The sequence below is a fragment of the Castor canadensis genome, chromosome 7 (assembly GCF_047511655.1).
Source record: "Castor canadensis chromosome 7, mCasCan1.hap1v2, whole genome shotgun sequence".
In the NCBI taxonomy this organism is placed as follows: Eukaryota; Metazoa; Chordata; class Mammalia; order Rodentia; family Castoridae; genus Castor; species Castor canadensis.
In genome coordinates, this window is record NC_133392.1 from 10896415 (window position 1) to 10916096 (window position 19682).

Genomic DNA, 19682 nt, shown 5'->3' on the forward strand with positions numbered 1-19682 from the left:
TTTTGTTTTTGTTTGGGTTCAAGTGTTTTGCATTTTTTTTTGCCATGAAACTTCTATGCTTGGGGAAATTGATGATCTCAATCCCAGTATTGTATTGTATATGGAGACAATTTAGTTTTTCTGGGAAAAGACTAGGGCCCTGAGGCTGTGTTCTAGAAAGAAGCAAGTGTCTTGTGGGTTAGGTGTCAATCTCCTGCAAGACAGGGACCCGAGTCACCGTGGTGCCATAGTGCCAGGTGCTCCAGAAATCCTGGTGAGAATGGTACCTGACACCCAGCAAGTCCCTCAGGCGACTGCTGCTCCAAAGCTTTCATGAACTCCATGATGTTTACAGCCAGCATGAGAAAGAGGAAGGGAGGAAAAAAAGAAAGTGAGGGGGAGCAGCAGGGGAGAAGTACATGCCTAGTCATGTAGGTCTAGCTAGTGTTGCTGAATCAGTTAAGCATGTTCTTTGTTGCAGGACTTCTCAGGGCCTTCAGTGTTCACATGCAGTGTGAATCCTTGGGAGAAGGCTGAAGAAATGCCTCATTTCCCCAACCCATTTGCTTCCCCTCTTCTTTAGTCTTTTCTGAGGAATATTTGGGACCAGTGTTCTCCACATTTGCTTTGGAAATAATACTCTCACCTTCACCTGTCATCTCTGGATCATAAGCTTTCTTCATCACAGCACCTATGCCAGCTCAGGAGAGCTGAGCTTGATTCAGACCGGTGGTGGGGCTTTGGCAGAGTCACTAACCAGGGCCATGATTCTTTGTGCTGAGCTGTTCTCAGAGCTCTATAACCAAGAAACGGATGCCATCAGGACTCCCACAGCTGGAAATGGCAAGAGCTGGGATCCAGGCCTGGGCTCCACTCTTCACTGTGCCTTGGCGAGCAGAAGCTCTGCCACTGGGCACTTGCAGAGCTACGGAGGGGATGTGGTGCAGGTGAAAGTATTTGGAGTTTGCTCCTCTGTTCCAGCCTGAAGAATGCACAGTGCGTACACACATCCACATGCACACATGCACACACACACACACACAAGAAATGGAAATACTGGATTTCAGGACAGGTGACTCTTGGTTTCATACCTGTCTACAGATTTCAAAATGACCCATCACTCTTCTTTCGTGATGGGTCATCATCTTTTCTTTTTTTGATGTTTTCCTGTGCTTGCAGCAACAACAGAAGATGCTGTTACAACACTCCAGGCATTTCTTCTGAGAACTGCACTTAAATAAAACACCATGCACATTTGCTAAAGGAAATAAAATATGGTGGTGGGGAGGGTTGGGCCTGTTGTTACCTTTCTAGAACATTCTGCAGAGACCTATTAACAGTTGGGTGGGAAGGCTCTGGCGTCTTGGATGAGGACTCAAGGTGGCACTAACTGGTGTCACCATCCCTACAGCTCCTCCCTGGGCCATGGCCCTGTCAGCGGCTCCTTCCTCAGGGACCTAAATGTGTGGCTATTTCCTCATCACGTGGGCAGAGGCTGTCCAGATCTTGACTCAAAATTCAGCCCCCTCTCTGGCTTTTCCCCAAACCCAGGTCACAGCATGCATTTTATTAACAGTGCGTAAGGCTCTGGAGGAGAGGGCACATTGCACAGGCCATGGTGGGTGTTCCTGAGGAAGACCCCTACATGGGTGTGGTTTTTCCTACAGGACTTTGTGCATCACTGTGGATTGCGGGGTGGTCGCAGGGCAGGGTGAGGCGGCCTTCCAGAACACGCTGGAGACTCAGCTGCTCTGTGTGGCACAGAGGTCTGCCTCCCAGTCCTGCCTGCTCAATGGGGCTGTGGTCAGCTCCTCTCCATCTCCCTCCCCAAGAAGAGAGGGTTGGAAACAAAGCTGCCAACACAGAAACTGAAACTACAGACACCCAGCACTGTCAGGACCCTCTATAGGGAGGAGACCCTACTTCATCTCCACAGCCAGGCAATGCCACAGGGCCTTTCTGATGGCCTCAATCTGAAGGGTATTTCATTTTCAAAATGTATTGCTCTGGAGTAAAATGTCTTCTTTTTTGCTCTCTGCTTACTAAATTCAGCACTGTTGCTTTAGCTCGTTAATGGTGGGCTGGGGGATGAATGTACAGGTCCAACACAGAGTGATGGTATTTGGAGGTGGGGCTCTGGGACACCTTAGAAATCAACCAGTCAAGTGAACCAGGTACAGGATGAGGACTGAGTCCTGGATTTCTTCTAGTACTGCTATCCACAGCACTGGCCTGGGATTATGCATTTGCAGCAGGCAGGCCCTTCTTCTCTGTGCAGTCATTTACTGGCAGAGGGGCAGACTGGCTGATTGTTAAGGGCAGAGAGGCTATGAGTTTACCTAAAAATCAAACCCTCCTATGTGCCACCCTGCAGGCCCCAGGAAGGGAAACACAGAAATGCCTTTGTCTCACCTCCAAGAGTCAAACACAGATCCCACTCAGGAACTGAGATGTAGTCATGCCCCAGGAGGGTGTCAGTACTGCTTTGTGCTGACTTTGGAGGCTAGGAAGCTGGAAGACTCCCGAGGAGGCAAGACACCATCTGGCCTCGTGTACAACACAGAGGATACAAAGGCCTAGATGCTGGGCATGGAGATGCATGTCTATAATCCCAGCTACCTGGGAGGCTGAGGCAATAGGATGGCAAGTTCGAGGTCAGCCTGGGCAAGAGATTGAGATCCTGTCTGAAAAAAACCATAAAGTCCCCCAAACTCACAAAGACTTGGATAGAATTTTTATTTACCACTTTTGTAGTTATAGACATTTAAATTCTCAACAATAATTTATGATAGTTATGTCTCATATATTCAGCTATTGGAATACCACAAAGACAGAAAATTAAAGTACAAAGAGACTCCAAAATGAGGTTATTGTAATGTATCACAGGAGAATTAAAATTCAAACTATCAAAGACCACACATACTGAAACCAAACACAAAGCAAAGACTTTCCCATGAGTTTATGAGACCAAAATCACAACATTCAGCCACTACCTAAACCAAGGAATCAACAGTGTTTTCAAGGTAAGAAAACAAAAATCACTTCGGTAAGCTATCTTTAAATATTTCTTCCATGTTTGTATCTGGAATGATTGTATATAAACACAAGCACAGCACATATTTGAAAACTGGCTTCACAAAGTTTTTAGTACACGTTTTTCAAACATCTTGAAAGTTAGTTAATGAGAAAAGCAATTCAATCTCTTGAATTTTAAGTTTAAAAAAATTAAAAGTATTTCCAGAGATCTTAAAGCTTTTTCTCCCAAAGTATAAAATGTTGCACGCAAACTCTAGATGTGTGTTTTTCTGAGCTCCTGGCATCAGCACTCCCTCCACACTCTGAGCACACTCGGCATTAGAAGTAGTCAAAGTGCTCACAAGGACCATCCTCCACATGGGTGTGGACGACTGTGACCATGGCCATGTCAGCAACCCCTCCTACTGTGCCTTCAACATCAGACCCCCAGCACACAGCCTGTCACTCCTCAGTTAGTTCTTCCTTGTGGGACACAAGCTCATTCAATAATTCTTTGCCGGCTGCTCCAGCTTTTGAAGCAAAAAGAACTGCTCCCTGTTTAAAACCAAGGCTCTTCAAGCTTCGTGCATAGTCTGCATAGACGGCAGCAGTGAGTTTCTGTAAGACATGGTTAAGGACAAGAAGAGCAGAAAGGGTGGGGAACACGCTCCTCACACGCTCCCAAGGACAGAAGAGCCAGCTCCTCCAGTGCTCGACAGAGACTCGGGGCCCATGGTGAGCAGCACCTGTTTTTTTTGGAGGCAATGTCTTAATCCATACCATCACTGCATTTTGCGCCAGCTGAGCCATTGCCCTCCTTCTAGAAGACCCAACCAACATCCTCCCAGATTCTCCCACCACCTCCTCCCAACTGAGGATAGGCAACAGGATCTGACAGAAGAGAAACTCACCCAACAGCCTCGCTCCATGTGACTGTCTTTGGAAGGCTAGCAGTTTGGGAGCAGTTAGCGCTGATGTCAGCATGACACCGCTCCCCAGTTCTTTCTCCCCCCATTTCTCCCTCTCTCCTGGCCTTGATGAAACAGAGTACGAGTATTTCTCAGCACAATACAACTCCTGTCCAGGCAGCAAACTAAGAGACATTCCAAACTACACTCACATCACTTTCTTCCCTCTCACATAAAGGATATCTGTGTCCTCGTTGACTTCAAATGCACCATATTTGAGACAAGCTTCCACAAATAAGGCCGCTCTATCAAAGTACCTCATGCTGCCCAAGAGAACAAAATAAGAATCAGTCTTCATGATTTATGTCCTGAGTGGAAGAAGCATCCAAGGTTACATTTCCATCTGAAGACATGAATGCAGTTTCCTGGAAACCATCTGCTCTGTGAGTCACACCACTACCTCTCTAAGTCCTAGTGTATAAAAGAAATGACAGGAGAACATACAATATCCCCAACCACAAGCCTGTTACTGATACTTAAGCACACTATCAAATACTTTAAGTCACAGACATCAATAGAGCCATGACAAGGACTATGCAACCACTGTCCAGATTCAACAAAAAATCTGTCATATTTGCCTCAACCTACCTCCTTTGGTTTTCAATAAATAAATGTTCCATGAGAAGCAATGTGTTCCCCCCTTGAGCTGTTCAGAGGGAACACCCCACCTTGCCATACTTCCTACCCCCTCTGACTCCTCTCAGCTGTTCTGCTCAAAAGTAAACCCTACCCAATTCTCTGCAGATTTCCATATTCCTTAAAAATAAGTGTTTACAAGGTTTGGATAGTTCCTAGACTAAATGAAGAATTAATGGCCATAGACAGCTCTATCGCCCTTTGTGTTTTTAAAAATAAGCCTAAAATTAAAAATAAGCCTAAAACGTGCATGTCTCCTTTCACTAGGCATATCGAGTACTACCAACCATCCTCTGGAGCCTGAACAAAGTGATCAATCCTGGGCAAGTCCAAGTGGCCCATGACATATGGGGTGTACCTGTGAAGTGTCTCTGCCACACTGGAAAAGCAGCCCAGAGAAAGAAGGACCAGAAGAGCCTTTGATTTCTGGTTGACTTGTGGAGAACACAAGTGGTCAACCCACCGCTTTAGAACATCAGCACACTCTTCAGAACTTAAACGGACCTGAGAAAGATGCCTATGTTAGAAACAAAAGCATCCTGCACTGCACAAAGAAAAAAGTAATGAAATCAAAGTGAGGTCTGTTCCTAGAAACAAATGCCAGGCTTTGCCTTACTAACACACACTGCCCATGAATGGCAGTGATAACGACCTGTGCCTGCAGGACCCAGGGGCCTGGCAACACCTCTGCAGGCTGGATCAGACCCCAGCAGCAGGAGGAGGCAGCTACTTTCACTTAATTACTACCAATGCAAACTCTATTTTCCAATTAAAAAGAAATGTAACTTATACTCAAAGAGTAGGAGGGAGAAAGAGAATTTCAGAAAGTTATTTGTAAAACAGTTTGCAGGCCATGCATCCAAATGACAAGCCAGAGGTTCAAGACTGAGCTCTGTAATCCCAAATGCTCAAACCACCTACTGCAGTCTCCTACCTTTGCAAGCCAGGCTGCTTGATTCCACTCGCCGTAGGTCTGCAGGTAGCGGCAGGCATCTGCAGCCTTGTCTATCAGGCAGAGCAACTGAACGCCCTCTGGAAGACAGAAGAGAAGCCCTGTCATCTGGCACTGCAGCATTCTCTTTGACAAATCATTAAAAAGTAAAATCCCCATTTGACTTCATCTAGTCCTGAGCATTTTACCCAAGGTGAGCATTCCTAACCCCCAAAATGTATAATCAAAGTGCTTTGACTTTTTGAGGACCAATATGATACCACAAGTGGGAAATTCCAATTCATGAAACTTTGTTTCATGCATGAAATTATTAAAAATATTGTATAAAATTACCTTCAGGCTATGCATATAGGCATACATGAACAAGAATTTCATGTTCAGACTTGGATTCTATTCCCAAGATCCCTCATTACATATGTGCAAATATTGCAAAATTTGAAAAAATCCAAAACCTGGAACACTTCTGGTCGTAAGTATTTTGGATAAAGGAAACAACCTGAACCCAATGGAGACATTACTGACTTACAATATACTACTGAAGTAACCAGGGCAGTAAGCACAAACATATCCCCAGAGTAAAGAGGTGAGGCGCAGTCACGCACAGGTTCTGTAGTTCTATTGGCCCAGGGTTCTCCACTTACACCTGTTGTCTTTGCAATTATTAATACTGCCCCCCCTCATGCCTAGAACACGTTCATTCTATAAACAGTTAGCAACACTTTTTCCATTTTACTCAGCGTACATGAAAAGACAGACATGTCCTCAACCCCCGCTCTGCTGAGCAAATGAGCCACAGTGCAATGTGCTTTACCTGCCAACTTGCCATTGGCAATCATGTTAGTTGCCACCAGCTTAATGGTGCTCTGAGAGGGGCCTGAAGAAGTGACAGTGGTGACCAAACAGGCTTTCAGTGAGTCACAATAATAATGCTGGTTATCTGCACTTGTTTCCAACAGCAACTGCACAGCTCTGTCTGTCTAATAAGAGAAACAGTTTTATGATTATGGGAACATCTTCCTCCAACATAACCTTGTGAAATTCATAATATGGAATGCCAAAGTCTACAGCTTAAGGAAGATGCACTTTTTCAAAAAATGCTTCTAAGTAAGTTCTTTTCACCTATAAAAATTAAACAAAAGTTCTCAAAGCCAACATAAAACCTGGCCTGGGGACAGGTGCTGAAGTGACTGCCCACTTCACCTCTGCACCAACTGATGCAGAGTTAAGAAGCAAAACAAAACAAACAGCTGGTGTTCACTGAACATTATAGAAGCCAAAGTTACAAGCTGGCTAGGCATGTTTATCCTTTCTCACAATGTCTGGTGGTATTATTTTTAAAGAAAGTCTAAATGTACAGGGAAGCAGATACACTGAAGAGGGGGCTCCATATATGTAAAATGTGTGTACATATATGTCTATACATGTGTAGTATAATGATGCTCTGAGATACCAATCAATTAACAAGTCCATAAAGCACAGAAAGGAATACAAAAACTGACGCACTTGACCCAAGAGCAGGAGCTGGTCTGCACACTTCCTGGTGTGAGCGTAAGTTGACCGCTTTACTTCCTGTAGATCAACCCTTTCTAGCTGAAATTTCTAGAGTAGAAAAATAACAAAGAAAGACTGAGGCTGAATTATAAGACTTGCTAATTACTGAAATTTCACTGTACTTTTATAAAGTCATTTTAAGAAACATAATTTTGACTTCTGAGTTTACTAGACAGTAACTTTATGGAAATTCAACAATTTAGTAAGAATTTCAAAAGAAAAAAATGTTGAAATGTATTCTCATTTGTGTGCTTGTTTGCCTGCTCAAGAAGCTGGCACTTGACTACAAATGGATGAAAAACTCCAGTGTGTATTGAAGGATTTTGCTGAAGATTAAATTATGAAGCTACCATTATGTTTTACATAGCAAACTTAAATAAAAAATATTTACTTATAGAAAATTTAAGTGAGAGAATTAAAATGAACTTTCTTAAAAGTTAAGAAATTTAAGACAAAAATTGTGTTTAATATAATGCTTAGAACTCAGGACTTCTCAAGTCCTGAATCTGACCTTTTTTTACACCAATGTGCTAGAAGACTTTTTTTATAATGTGAGCTTTGATTTGACATTTCCCAAGTTTAAGATACTTCAGAGGACACGAATAATCAAGATGGTATCTCTAAAGGCTTTGGCAGGTGCAGAGTAATACCTGGAAATAGGCATTTTCACAGAGGACATCGTAACAGATGTCCAGTGGGTTGCTCAACTTGTCCCGAGGGGTGGCTTCCTTGGTCGCTGTGGTGCTCCCAGACTTGGCCTGGGACAAGCTGTGCAGGTAGTGAGCTGCTACCGTCCAGAAGTGTAGCTCCGACTCATCACCATAAAGCCTGAGAAGGGTGAAACCAAGCTCGCCTCTGCACTCACAGCAAGCTGGGGCCTGGACAGGGCTCCCTAGGTGGCCCTAGTATGGGAACACTGTACCGTCACTTTGAAGTCCATTAGGACATGGGTGTAGGGCCTTGCTGGGGATGGGGTAAAGAAGCAAGTTCTCCAACCTTGTTACTGGCTGTCCAGCAAGGCAGGGCCTGACTGCACAGGCCCCTTCAGACCCAACAGCTCTCTGTCATGCTAAGAACAGCTGTCTACCTGGCTTGCCATTAGCACATGATCTGGGCTGCAGCTTCATGGTAGAATAACTGCCTCTGGGGTCACTTGGCTAGATGAGGTGCATGGAGGGAAATGTCTTTTTCATAAGTGACAACTCTGCTGTACAGTAAGAAAGTACAAGCTATTGCTTCTAAAAATAATCAGTACATTTAAATACATGCTGTTTGTATCTGATATTTTAAAGCATATTTTAAAATGCTGCCTGCAAGGGAAAGTCCTTTCACTACAGAAGTGCTAGACTTTGTGTTTAAAATGTAACTTGAAAAAAAAGTTAATTTGATTTTCCCCCTATTTGTATGATACTCTTAAAAATAACTGTTAAGTCAAATCTACAGGAAGAACTCATATTGTTCTACGTATAGAAGAGTTTCATCATACATTTTATAAACCTCACTAAGAGAGAAATGAACCTGAAATCCTTTATGTCTTACACAGAACCCTTCAAACAGTTACCTGGAAACAAGCAGGCACCTCTGCAAGAGTGTGAATTCTGGATCCAGTAAGAGTTTCTTTATGTCACTGCAGACAGGAATCCAGGCAGAGGTAAGATACATTTTGAATGAAACAATAAAGGAGATAAATCAGTTCACTCTTGAAATGGAATACTCCAGCCAAAGGATATGTTGGAGACAAAGGCAACGTCACTTTGCCATCACCCCAATAACAAAAGCTTAAAGGGCCTTGAGAAGTGGTACCGCCAGGAGGCTGGGGTCTGACTCAGCTCTAGAGGCCTGCAGCAGCTCATCTCATGTTTTTGAAAATATGATCAGTTGCCTAACTATAGGAACAAGGAGGCCACTGTTGGTAAAATTATTTTGCAAATCATCAGGAACAGTTATGCACTTTAGAAAAGATGGCATTCATAATTTATTTTGAAACTATTTCAAAAGTAAAATATTTAAGAAAGAATGGCTAATATTTCTACACCTGATGTTTGTAAAATAATAGCTCAATAAAGAGTATTTTTAAGGTAGGCAGAAGGTATTATTTATGTCTATTTACTTCCCCACTTAAACATAAATGTTAATCTTGGGATACAGAAAATAATAATTATTTTGAATCTGCCATCAAGTGAAACCCTCTATAATATTCAATTTGTTAAATATTATATTATAGGTGGCAGATTCTAGGTTCCAAAAACATACCATATTTTTACCAGGAACTACGTGTGGAACCATAGTTTTCTCCTTTCTTTGTAATATTATCTAATATTTGATTTTAAATGCTCTTGGCTTTAGGGAACATATTAATCTAGTAGTAATTATTCAAACAGAGCACTTGACATGGAACTCAGTTTAGAAGAGGGAAGCAGATACAGAATCACCTGTTTCTCTAGCACATGGTTCCACGGGGGAGGCCTGGTAGAAGCAGCTGGAGTATAAGGACCTCAAACCACTGCTCCTGGTCCTGCCCTGATGTGAGATCAGAGCATCTGGTAGATACGACTTTAGTGAAGGCAAATGCTCTGTCCCTGTAACTATTAAATAGGTCCTTTTTCTCTAAAACAAAGAATCTAAACCTCTGAACAGAGTGGTCTCTCCTTGGGCCATTAACATTTTCTTAAACAAATTATTTTGATTTTGAAAGGTTCAAATTAATGTATATTCCTTTTTTCATACTCATCTTCTAATGCAATACAAAGTGCTTACTTAGACAATGAATTCAACTGCTCTTGAAGGAGAATCTTTATTTCTTCATTTTCTGGATAATCACTGTACAGAAAAGATTTTGAACAAGTTAATTATCTCTTCACTTACAACTACTTATTTCCTTATCAGATTAAGAGTTGTCTGAATATACAAATAACCTTTTTGCAGCCCTTTGTTAAAAACATGGCTACAGACCAGCACCAACAATGTACTCAGGACCAAACAATCATTTGTATGTCTGCTTTCATCTATTGAATCAAAACAAACAAATGAACAGTGTCTTTGGCTTCCAAGAGACCAGAAAATTTACTAGTAGGCTCTGTAAGCCATCAGGCTTATATTCCTTTCAATAAAGAACCTACAGTGACTAAAGGAACTTGCTCATTCTGCTCGCAGAAGTGCATCTCTTGTGCCACTCGATGTCTTTGCTTTTCTGAGACTATTAAACTAACATGGTCCAACAACCCTGAGGTTGTGTCTGAGGGATGGGGTGTTTTCTGATCACTGGTACTCCCAGGATGCACTATTAAAGTCAGCCCTTGAACGAGGGGCCCCAGAATGGCCATTCGGTTTCTCTAAGTAGCTGGGTCTTAGGCAATAGACACCATATAACATTTGTGAAAATTCCCTCATCCCATGTCTACTGTGCCTTTCACATGGAGCCAATTCAGTAATGTTTGTGGATTTAATTAATGACTGCTGGTAACAGTTTCTGTGACTATACTTTTGCAGTGAGGCAGAGGTATTTATAAACAACACAACAAACTCTGAAGCAGGCCCACTGAAGTGCCTTCTTAGAAGAATTAAGCCTGGGCCCCAAGCTTCCACAGGCTCTCTTTACACTGATCCTTTTCCTTTCTATGAAGCACCATGTTCAGACCTTAAAAAGACCACACAGAAACCTGGGTGCCGTCTGTGCACTCGTAGCTTCCTACTGACCTACACCTCCACAAAGGTCCCACAGCATGGAAATGAGAGGCAGATTAGAGATCATTTTAGTGTCTCTACCTTCTGTTGGACTGATTTTAAGACTTCACTCCTTTTAAGCTCTGGCCACAGTTAATTTTTATGGGTATCCTTCAACACCAAGAAAGATATGAAAGGAAAACAAAAATGAAATAACTTACATGTGAGAAATGTCCAAAGAATACTTCCCATTCCAAGGCTGATGTAACAAGAAGGCTTTGAGGGCAAGGGAAGCTCTTGGAACAAGGAGATATGGGCACCATACAGGCTCTAGACAACAATAAAAATTTTTTATGAAATTAATTTTTATACTAATAACGAAGCTTTAGCTATAGGCCATTTACAGTGAAGTCAGCAGAGAACAATGTGTCAAGCTGGTAAAACTGAGAGAGTATATTCCATGGAGGCCCTACCTGGGAAACAGGTTAAGAGCAGAGATACTCTCTGCCTTCAGGTTCAGTTAATATAGTCTCCTTCTTCCCTTTAAAATTTGAGAATCCTAAGTGCTATAAAACTCTGGTACTACTTGAATAAAAGACTGAAAGAAATGACTCAACAGATACCACTAAAGCTCATCATTTAAAATGATAAAAATACTACATTTACTTGCTCTCTTGTGCTACTCGATGTCTTTGCTTTTCTGAGACTATTAAACTAACATGGCCCAACAACCCTGAGGTTGTGCCTGAGGGATAGGGTGTTCCCTGATCACTGGTACTCCCAGGATGCACTAATGAAGTTGGCCCTTGAATAAGGGGTTATCTTCTTCATTCAGGGCCTTGGTACCCGCCCCTCCATGTCCTGCAGTTTGCTTAGTCAAGACACTAATAAAGAAGAGTTGCCTGTTTTCCAACATGTCCCAGTGCAAAGAGACAGGATCAAAGGCCCCAGTGCCCAGCATCTATACTGAGACACCCTTCATTCTATGAGACTCCTGACCTTTAATCTAGACTTGCACTGCTCAGCCTCACTACCCGTCTAACTCCTGCAGAGCCTTTCTTGTGTCATCTATTCCACAAATATATCAATTATTTAAAACAATCCAAGTCCTCAATGGTGTTGTCTTACCTAAATGATCCACATCAACTTTGGATTGTGCTATCCAACATGACAACACTACTTATACATGGCTACTGAGCACTTGAAAGATGGCTAGTAAAACAAAATGAATGTTTACTTTATTTAAATAAAAATATTGATACTTGAGTCAGTCACTAAATAATTTTTAAGTATGTTTGGAATAACTTGGACAACTGAAAATTTTATAAAATCTTAATATAGCTCAAGTATTTCCATTGAAAATTTGTCCTCTGAATCGAAAGGTAATTAATCTTATTTTGCAAATGTAAAATACCCACTGGACTTAAGACTGAGAACCAAAAAAAGGCAAAAATCTCATTAGTAACTATTAATATTGGTTACACATTAAAATGATAAAATTCTGGATTAAATCTTGATTAAAATTAAATTCATCTCTTTTTTTTTTTACTTCCTTAAACATGGTTACTACACAAGTGGCTTATATTACTATTAAGCATGCTACTTTAGAAAAATTCATTCTATATAGCTATAAAACCTAAATAAGATAAATATTTTATGTAGACTTTTCAACTTAAGAATCAGAAAAATGGTCAGGAATGCTTCTTTCTTCTTTTTCTTACTCTTTTTTTTCCCCAGCAGTAATGGGGTTTGAACTCAGGACTTTGCACTTGCTAGGCAGGTGCTCTGTCACTTAAGCCATGCCTCCAGCACTTCAGTTATCTTTCCAATAGTTTTGTGTTTTTCTGCCCAGGCCAGCCTGGGCCACGATCCTCCTGCTTACACTGCCTGTGTAGCTGGGATGACAGATATACACCACCGTGCCCAGGTTTTATTGGTTGAGATGGAATCTCAAAAACTTTGTCTGGGGCTGGCCTCAAAATGCAATCCTCCCAATCTCTGCCTCCTAAGTGCCTAGCATTTAGGCATGAGCCACCGTGCCCAGCAGGAATTTTCTAATACCACTTTTTTCATACCCAAGATTTTTAATATTGATTCAACAGAATCACTGAAAATGTGGTACACATTCAAAAGTTCTTGGTTATTTCCCAAATACTGCACTAGCTCTATCCTTTTAAAAAATGCCTAGGGCCTCAGGGCTGATGATATAGTAGTGAGCATGCTATAGTAGTGAGCACAAGTCCTGGGTTATGGGAAAAACAAACCCAAGGTGTCATGAAGGCTCCTACCTTCTGCATGTGCTGAACAGGAAAAACACGCTCAGCAGTGGCTGAAGGTGGGGAGTAAGCAAGGATGAGGAGCCTGACGCCATGCCAGGACCACTTAACGCATGTGCATTATATACAAAGACTACACTATACTAGCACATTATTCAGAAAGTCTCGCACTCTTGCATTCCCTTGAGATGCTGTTAAAAAACTTAAGATTTTAAAGACATTTTATATCAAAGCAGACAACTCAGCAACAGGGACTGCAATCTTCCTGACTGGAAAGGAGGTACATCTAAGCTGTTCTAACAAGTGAGTATTTTATGATCTTCCCTACTTGTCATCCAGGAAAACTGAAGAAAGTGTATCAAATACTGATGTGTCAATACATATGGCCTAAAATGATTTTATTTTATCCTAAATCAATAAGCTCATAACATACTTTTAACTTCCCAGAATAGAAACATATTCATCTTTATTTTTAAGACCAAGTCAGCCACATATATGTTGGTAATATACAACCACTGAATGCTAGTCTCAATTTCAAGTTCAGCTTGTAGACTATATCCACAGCTTTATTGACCTTTCCCCATTCTATTTTAAATAGTTCCCCCTTTCTGGTTGAGACTATATCACTGAAGATTAGACAGGAATATTTATTTTTAACATTAGGAAAAAATTTAAAGAAACTATGATCTGGCCACACGGGGTTAATACGAGGGACTCCAATTCTGCAGTCGGTTCAATTTATGAATAAGTTAAAATGGTTTTGGAGCTTTTTAGATTCAAATTTTAAAATAATGGTGAAAGAAAATGTTTTCAAACATTTAGATTGCATTTCCACACTTTTTTACCTAGAATTAGTAACTAAATTAAAAAATACATTTCTCTCAATTTTCTTGGTAACTTTAAGTGTGAATGAGTACTTCTGCTTACCCTTCCCTGGGAGGAGGTCTGGACACCTCTGGAAAACTGGTGAATGACTCACAATCAGATCTGGGAATACAATATCTAACTCTGGCTATATTTGAGGGCAGTCACAGTTACAAAGTAGTAAGTGCTGGTACTCAAATATATTGGGCAAGGTATGACAGTGACAAAAACCAAAGACCACTACAACTAAGTTACGGACAGTCCGATCAACACCAGCAAAAAGTCAGCAGTATCTTGAGAAAGGGCAGGTTTTCAAAACCCTACGGCTCTCAAGGCCAACCACCGAGGGAAACTAACAGCACAGACAACTCCCAGAGTTGAGTCAGTAAATGACTAAATGAGCCTCTGAAGACATTTTCTACAAATCATAGAGCCTGCAGTATGCACTAAAGGTCTGATGAGAGAATACTCAATGTAGGAAGTCTCTGCTCTTTTTTAATTTTGATCAGAATCACTGACTTCCTCCAAAAGTATCTTCCAAAGATGAACAAAAGCTGAATGCTATAAGATAGAAGCTGCTTTTTAAACTGACGGATTGGGACTGGTGGTGTAGCTCAAGTGGTAGAGTTACTGCTTAGCAAGTGTGAGGCCCTAAGTTCAACCCTCTAGTACCTAAAAAAATAAATGAATGGATGTATGCATTTGCAATCTTCCCACTCTTGTTTTTAAAAGTCGGATATAGCTATTATTCTACAACATTGTTTATTCTGGTAAAAAAAAGTCTCAAAACAAAATTTGAGATATTTTGTTTTGACTGGTTATGTAACAAGTCATAGAAAGGAATGAGAGTACGTGATACTTGGAACACTTTCCAAAATGACTTCTCAACAATATATGGTTACAGAACAGATAAGGCTCATTACTGAAAAGCCAGGAGCCTTTTCACTAGCATCATGATTTCTGCTGAGTTCTAAATTCTGAGTAAGCCACACTTATGAACTTACCATCCTCTACCTTGTTAACAAGTCACTGAGAAGAGGGTTGGAAGGGACACCTCACAACCTGAGCTGGGAACGACCAGGCCTGCCACTACAGTGAGTATAGCATCTTAGCAGTGATAGATAGTGGAGCTCTAAGTTCACATATTTTTGTAAACTCAGATTCTTGGACAGTAAGACTGAAATGAAGCAGCAGTTCTCTAAAGAGTAGCAGTGTTTCAAGGCACCCTTTCATCAGAGCTCTTACCAATTAATTCCTGCTCATCCATCCTGAAACATGTGGACTTCATAGACATCTCCAGGACTCTGATGCACCCATCATCAGATGCCAAGATCACTTTATCTGACGTGCACCAGTCCACATCTAAAATCCGAAAGGTCACGTTTCTTCCACTTCTTAAACTGCTCACCATCTGAACCTGCAAGGATGAATTGACGGAAAAGACGTCAATCATCACAGATGAAATGGTCAAGAAGACAGCGCCTGGGGCAAAGGCCCAGGGCATATTTAGAACCAGACAGCCTTTGCCATCTATCTTCCACATTCAAACTATACTTTAAAGGTCTCAATCACAGTGAAAACAATAAGTCTACCAAGCAATCTGTTGACCTGACACTTTTAGAACAGAAACATTCTACAGGCAGGAATTTAAAAAGAATAAGATACTTTTTAAAATAAGAAGCTTGACATACCTACTTATATAGTTTCATTTCTCAGTCACGAAAGGGGGAAAACAAAACCAGATCCTATGACTGGTGACTTCGTTTATGTCTACCCTATATCCACTGTTATGTCACAGTGCTGGGCCTACCTCTTTAGTGTCCCATACTTCAGCACCATCATTGTACATTGCTATTAACTTCTGGTTTCCTTTGCCAGGGGCAAAACGAATCTTCTTTACCCAACTTCGATGTGTAGGTATTCCTCTGAGGACAAAAACACCACTGTGTTGTAGAGTAGTATCTAGTCACAAGAAACTGTCCAATGTGCCTTCCTACCTCCATTTCTGGTAAGGTCTGATGATGGGAGAACCACTCTACATTCTGGGAAAAGGGCTGGGCCTGCTCTTTAACATCTGCTAGACGAATGTCCCACGCCTTCTGCAGGGGCTACTGTGAATGATCCAGAGCTTGGCTCAAGGACCTTCCTCACAAGTTCAGGTGACAAGGGACCAAGAATCCAAGTCACACTTGGCTATGTTTACTAGTCCTGCTTACAAGTTACAAACTTCCAATGGAACCACATCAATGGTTACTTTTTCTTTTTAGCAAAGATTTCATTCTTTGTTCATACCTGGATACTCTGCCTTTTAAATCCCAAAAATTTAAATTTCCATCCATATCTCCAAGGACCAATGTATCCCCTTTCCAAGCGATACAGGTAATACTACCCATACTTCCCTGCAAAACAACAGCAACAGAAACAAACATAAATTTCACTACTGATAAGCCATCAGGACAGAGAAATGCTTTTATTTAATCATCATGGTGAAATAACAAAGATTTTCTTAATAAAGCTTAATTATAAAGGCTTTTACTTTGGTATAAATGCCACCAAATCCTAAGACATAGACTTTAGACACTAGTAGAGCTACGTGGCATATCAATTTCAACTCTGAAGAAATAGGAGATTTCAGTTTGAGAGACATTAAGTTATCTAAGCTAGATTTATGGAGAAGGGCTGTCTTTTAGGAATAAATACCTTAGAAAGAAAGACATCTAAACTTATCTCTTACCACTAAAGGATAAATAAATGCATTCCAAGAGAGACTCAGTTTCCTAACTAATTATGTAGCAATTTTCCAACTGGAAAAGGTGACCTAGAGCTCTGATATCTTCTGGAAACTTCTGCAGTAATGAAAGTGAAAAGATACTACTTATTAAATAAAAAGACATTTGACAGCGTGAATCCATAGGAGGCTCTACAAAGAAGTTACATATAGAAATGCAACTGTAAGAAAAAAATTCTTTTGTACTGAATCCAAACAATTCAATAGGAGACAAGAACTTGCAGTTCTGGCACACGCCCGCAGTGATGTCAGAGGGAGTTAAGCAGCTGGACTCTGGTCTCAGATACCACTTAAAGTGGTATGGGGTCAGTGGCACATTTATTTAACCTTTTTTGCTCCTTAGATTTATGGTTAGTAGGGTCAGGTAAGCTCATGAAATGTGAGTAACTGATATCCATGTTAATTTGTAAAAGTGAATGCCTTAAAGCAATGCCCACCACACTGTAAGCATTCGATACATGTTAGCTATTAAATAATATTTCTCCCTGATTATTTATTAAAAGAAATCTTGTTTTCACATTGAAAGTACAAAAATTCACACAGCATTTACAGTGCAGAGGAGGAAAGTGCCAATGTTTGATGACTGACCATTAACAGAATGGTACCAACACAAAATAGTGTATAAATTTTAGTGGTAGTCCAGAAACAAAAGAAAAACTGAATTAAGAAATAAGTATTAGAATTAATTCAGTAAAAACTTATGTTAAGCACATTAAATTCTGTATATTCCAAGCAATACTCTCAGATCATCTTTCTATTTTCCCAACCATATCAACAGAATGTTTTAAGAGTTTGCCTTTAAGTTTATTTTCAGTATTGAATATGGTCATATTTTAAATCTTATTTTTTAACTGTAAAAAAATTGGAATATTATAGTTTAAACAAGCCCAGAAATCAATGTTACCAGCTTTGTGCTGCACAGTGATGCATTAATACAACTGTATAGACAATCCAGAACTTTCAACCTAAGAGTTAACAGGATATAAGCTATGTGGAGATAATAAGGTACATACTTGCTTTGTGGCTCTAAGTTAGCCCCAAGAGAACCAAAGCAAAACCAAGCCTCACCAAAGCAAACTGAACTGCTATGCTAGCCACTTGCGAGAAAGGATGCTCAGATGTCAGAGATGAGGCTGGCCCAGGCAGAGGTACTTGCTCCATCATTCATTCCATTTCTAAATAAAGCAACAAACTATAGACACTCGGTAGGCACGTGATTTCAAACATGCCAAGCTTTCTCCTTTCTTTTACCATTTTTATATGTCCTAGTTCTGGGACCAAAGTCAAATGTAAAAAGTCAAAATGACATTTAATACTGTACATTAGGGAATGAGTAAGATAAACACTGGATTAAAACAAACACATAAATCCTCTGCCTACATTCTACATTATAGTCACTAGAAAACATTTTAATTCCAGAAATAATAGATCCAACTATCTGATATAACATACAGATGTAAATCACCTCTCCCTGAAGGTAATTTGCTCTAAAATATGAACTAATTCCACTGAAGGCTGGATCATTACTAAGATGGTCATTCTTTCAGAGTTATGTTCAGGCACAAAATAAGTCTTTGGGAGAACAGAGACTTGCCACACCGAGACCAAAAAATGATGAAGTGCAATTATCATCCTGAAAAAAAGAATGCTCATGTATCTAACATCCACAATTAAAAAATTTTTATTTATAGGGGCAGGTTAGTATTGATGGGAACTAGCATTTCAAAAGTTATCGTTTATAAATTCATTCTGAACTCAAGTATGAAGTAATTAGAGAGCAAAGAGACTGAGCTGTCTGTGTGTGGCACTGGAAGAGTTCACACGAGCCTTCTCTGGGAATCTAAGAGGGGCTTATACAAAGGCTTAGAAAGCAAACCGAAATTTTCCAAAGGATAGCCCACACATTGCACTGGGCTTCCATGGGTGAATTCTAGCATTTACATTTACTTTCCTATTAAAATTATCAAACATCAAACTTCAATATTTCTATCATTATTTTCATCCTTTCAAAATCTCAAAAATGACAATATGATAGGTGGTTAAAAACAGACATTACTAAGTCTCAGGTATGACTTACTCTATGTAAAAGTAAAAATTAAGTTATAATTTGAGAAGCACTCTCACATGTTAGCTTTCATCTTACAAGTAATGAATGGTTTTTTTTTTTTTTTTTGGGTGGGGAAAGGAGTATGCCCTCAATTCTTCTACAGTTGTTAATAGGGGAGATTTGGTAGCCAGCCTCTAAGGCAGCCCACTGATTCTTTCAGTACTCATGGCTCTCCCAGCAGTCACCTCCCACAAAGAGTATGGCTATTGTGAGAACCAAGAGTATACTGCGGAAATGAGAGAATGTGACTTCAGAAATAAGGTCATAAAAGACACTGCAGCTTCCTTCTTGTTCTCTCTTGAAACACTGATTCTGGTGGAAGCCAGCTGTCATGTGAGGAGATTCAAACAGCCCCATGGAGAGGTCCCATGAGGAAGAACTGAGGCCTGTTACTAACAGCCAGCATTAGTTTGCAATAGCTGTGTGAATGAGCCATCCTGGAAGCAGATCCACCTGCCTCTCTTAACTTCAGTAACTGCAGCCCCTGCAAGGTCTTAACTGCAACCTCACCAGACCCTGAGTCACCTACACAATCTGGGCAACGGCTTTATATTTGAACATCTCATTTTAAAATGACAATTTTAAACTAATATACATTTTTAAAAATCCCCTCGTGCCTCCAGTTAACAATTATAATAGTCTGTATTAGTTAACACTTTCTTAATCCATCTATTAAAAACAACCCATAAGATGCATACTGACACAAATTATTAACTACAAAAAGTAGAGTTACACAGGTCAAAAAAGGATACCTATGAATCAGTTAAAACTACTATACTTACAACCTGATTCCAATTATCCAAAAATAATTCTAGATTGTAAATCAAATCTTTTGGGGAAATGCATGAAACAGAAATGGGATACTGAAGTCAGACGTGAATTC

General features: G+C 40.4%; 1 protein-coding gene across 2 annotated transcripts in view; it reads right to left on the reverse strand.

Moving 5' to 3' along the window:
• Positions 1 to 2696: 2696 nt before the first annotated feature.
• Wdr11 (WD repeat domain 11) overlaps positions 2697 to 19682 on the reverse strand; it is a 57557-nt gene continuing 40571 nt past the window's right edge. For both annotated transcript variants that reach the window (XM_074078192.1, XM_074078191.1), the window contains 13 exons: positions 16197 to 16303; positions 15715 to 15829; positions 15150 to 15321; positions 10986 to 11094; positions 9859 to 9921; positions 8663 to 8728; positions 7752 to 7929; positions 7054 to 7149; positions 6362 to 6527; positions 5533 to 5630; positions 4957 to 5102; positions 4145 to 4225; positions 2697 to 3613 (listed from right to left, as the gene is read on the reverse strand). In XM_074078192.1, coding sequence (XP_073934293.1) covers positions 3457 to 3613; positions 4145 to 4225; positions 4957 to 5102; positions 5533 to 5630; positions 6362 to 6527; positions 7054 to 7149; positions 7752 to 7929; positions 8663 to 8728; positions 9859 to 9921; positions 10986 to 11094; positions 15150 to 15321; positions 15715 to 15829; positions 16197 to 16303 — 1554 coding nt within the window. In that variant the 3' untranslated portion in view covers positions 2697 to 3456. The remainder of the gene's footprint in view (positions 3614 to 4144; positions 4226 to 4956; positions 5103 to 5532; positions 5631 to 6361; positions 6528 to 7053; positions 7150 to 7751; positions 7930 to 8662; positions 8729 to 9858; positions 9922 to 10985; positions 11095 to 15149; positions 15322 to 15714; positions 15830 to 16196; positions 16304 to 19682) is intronic.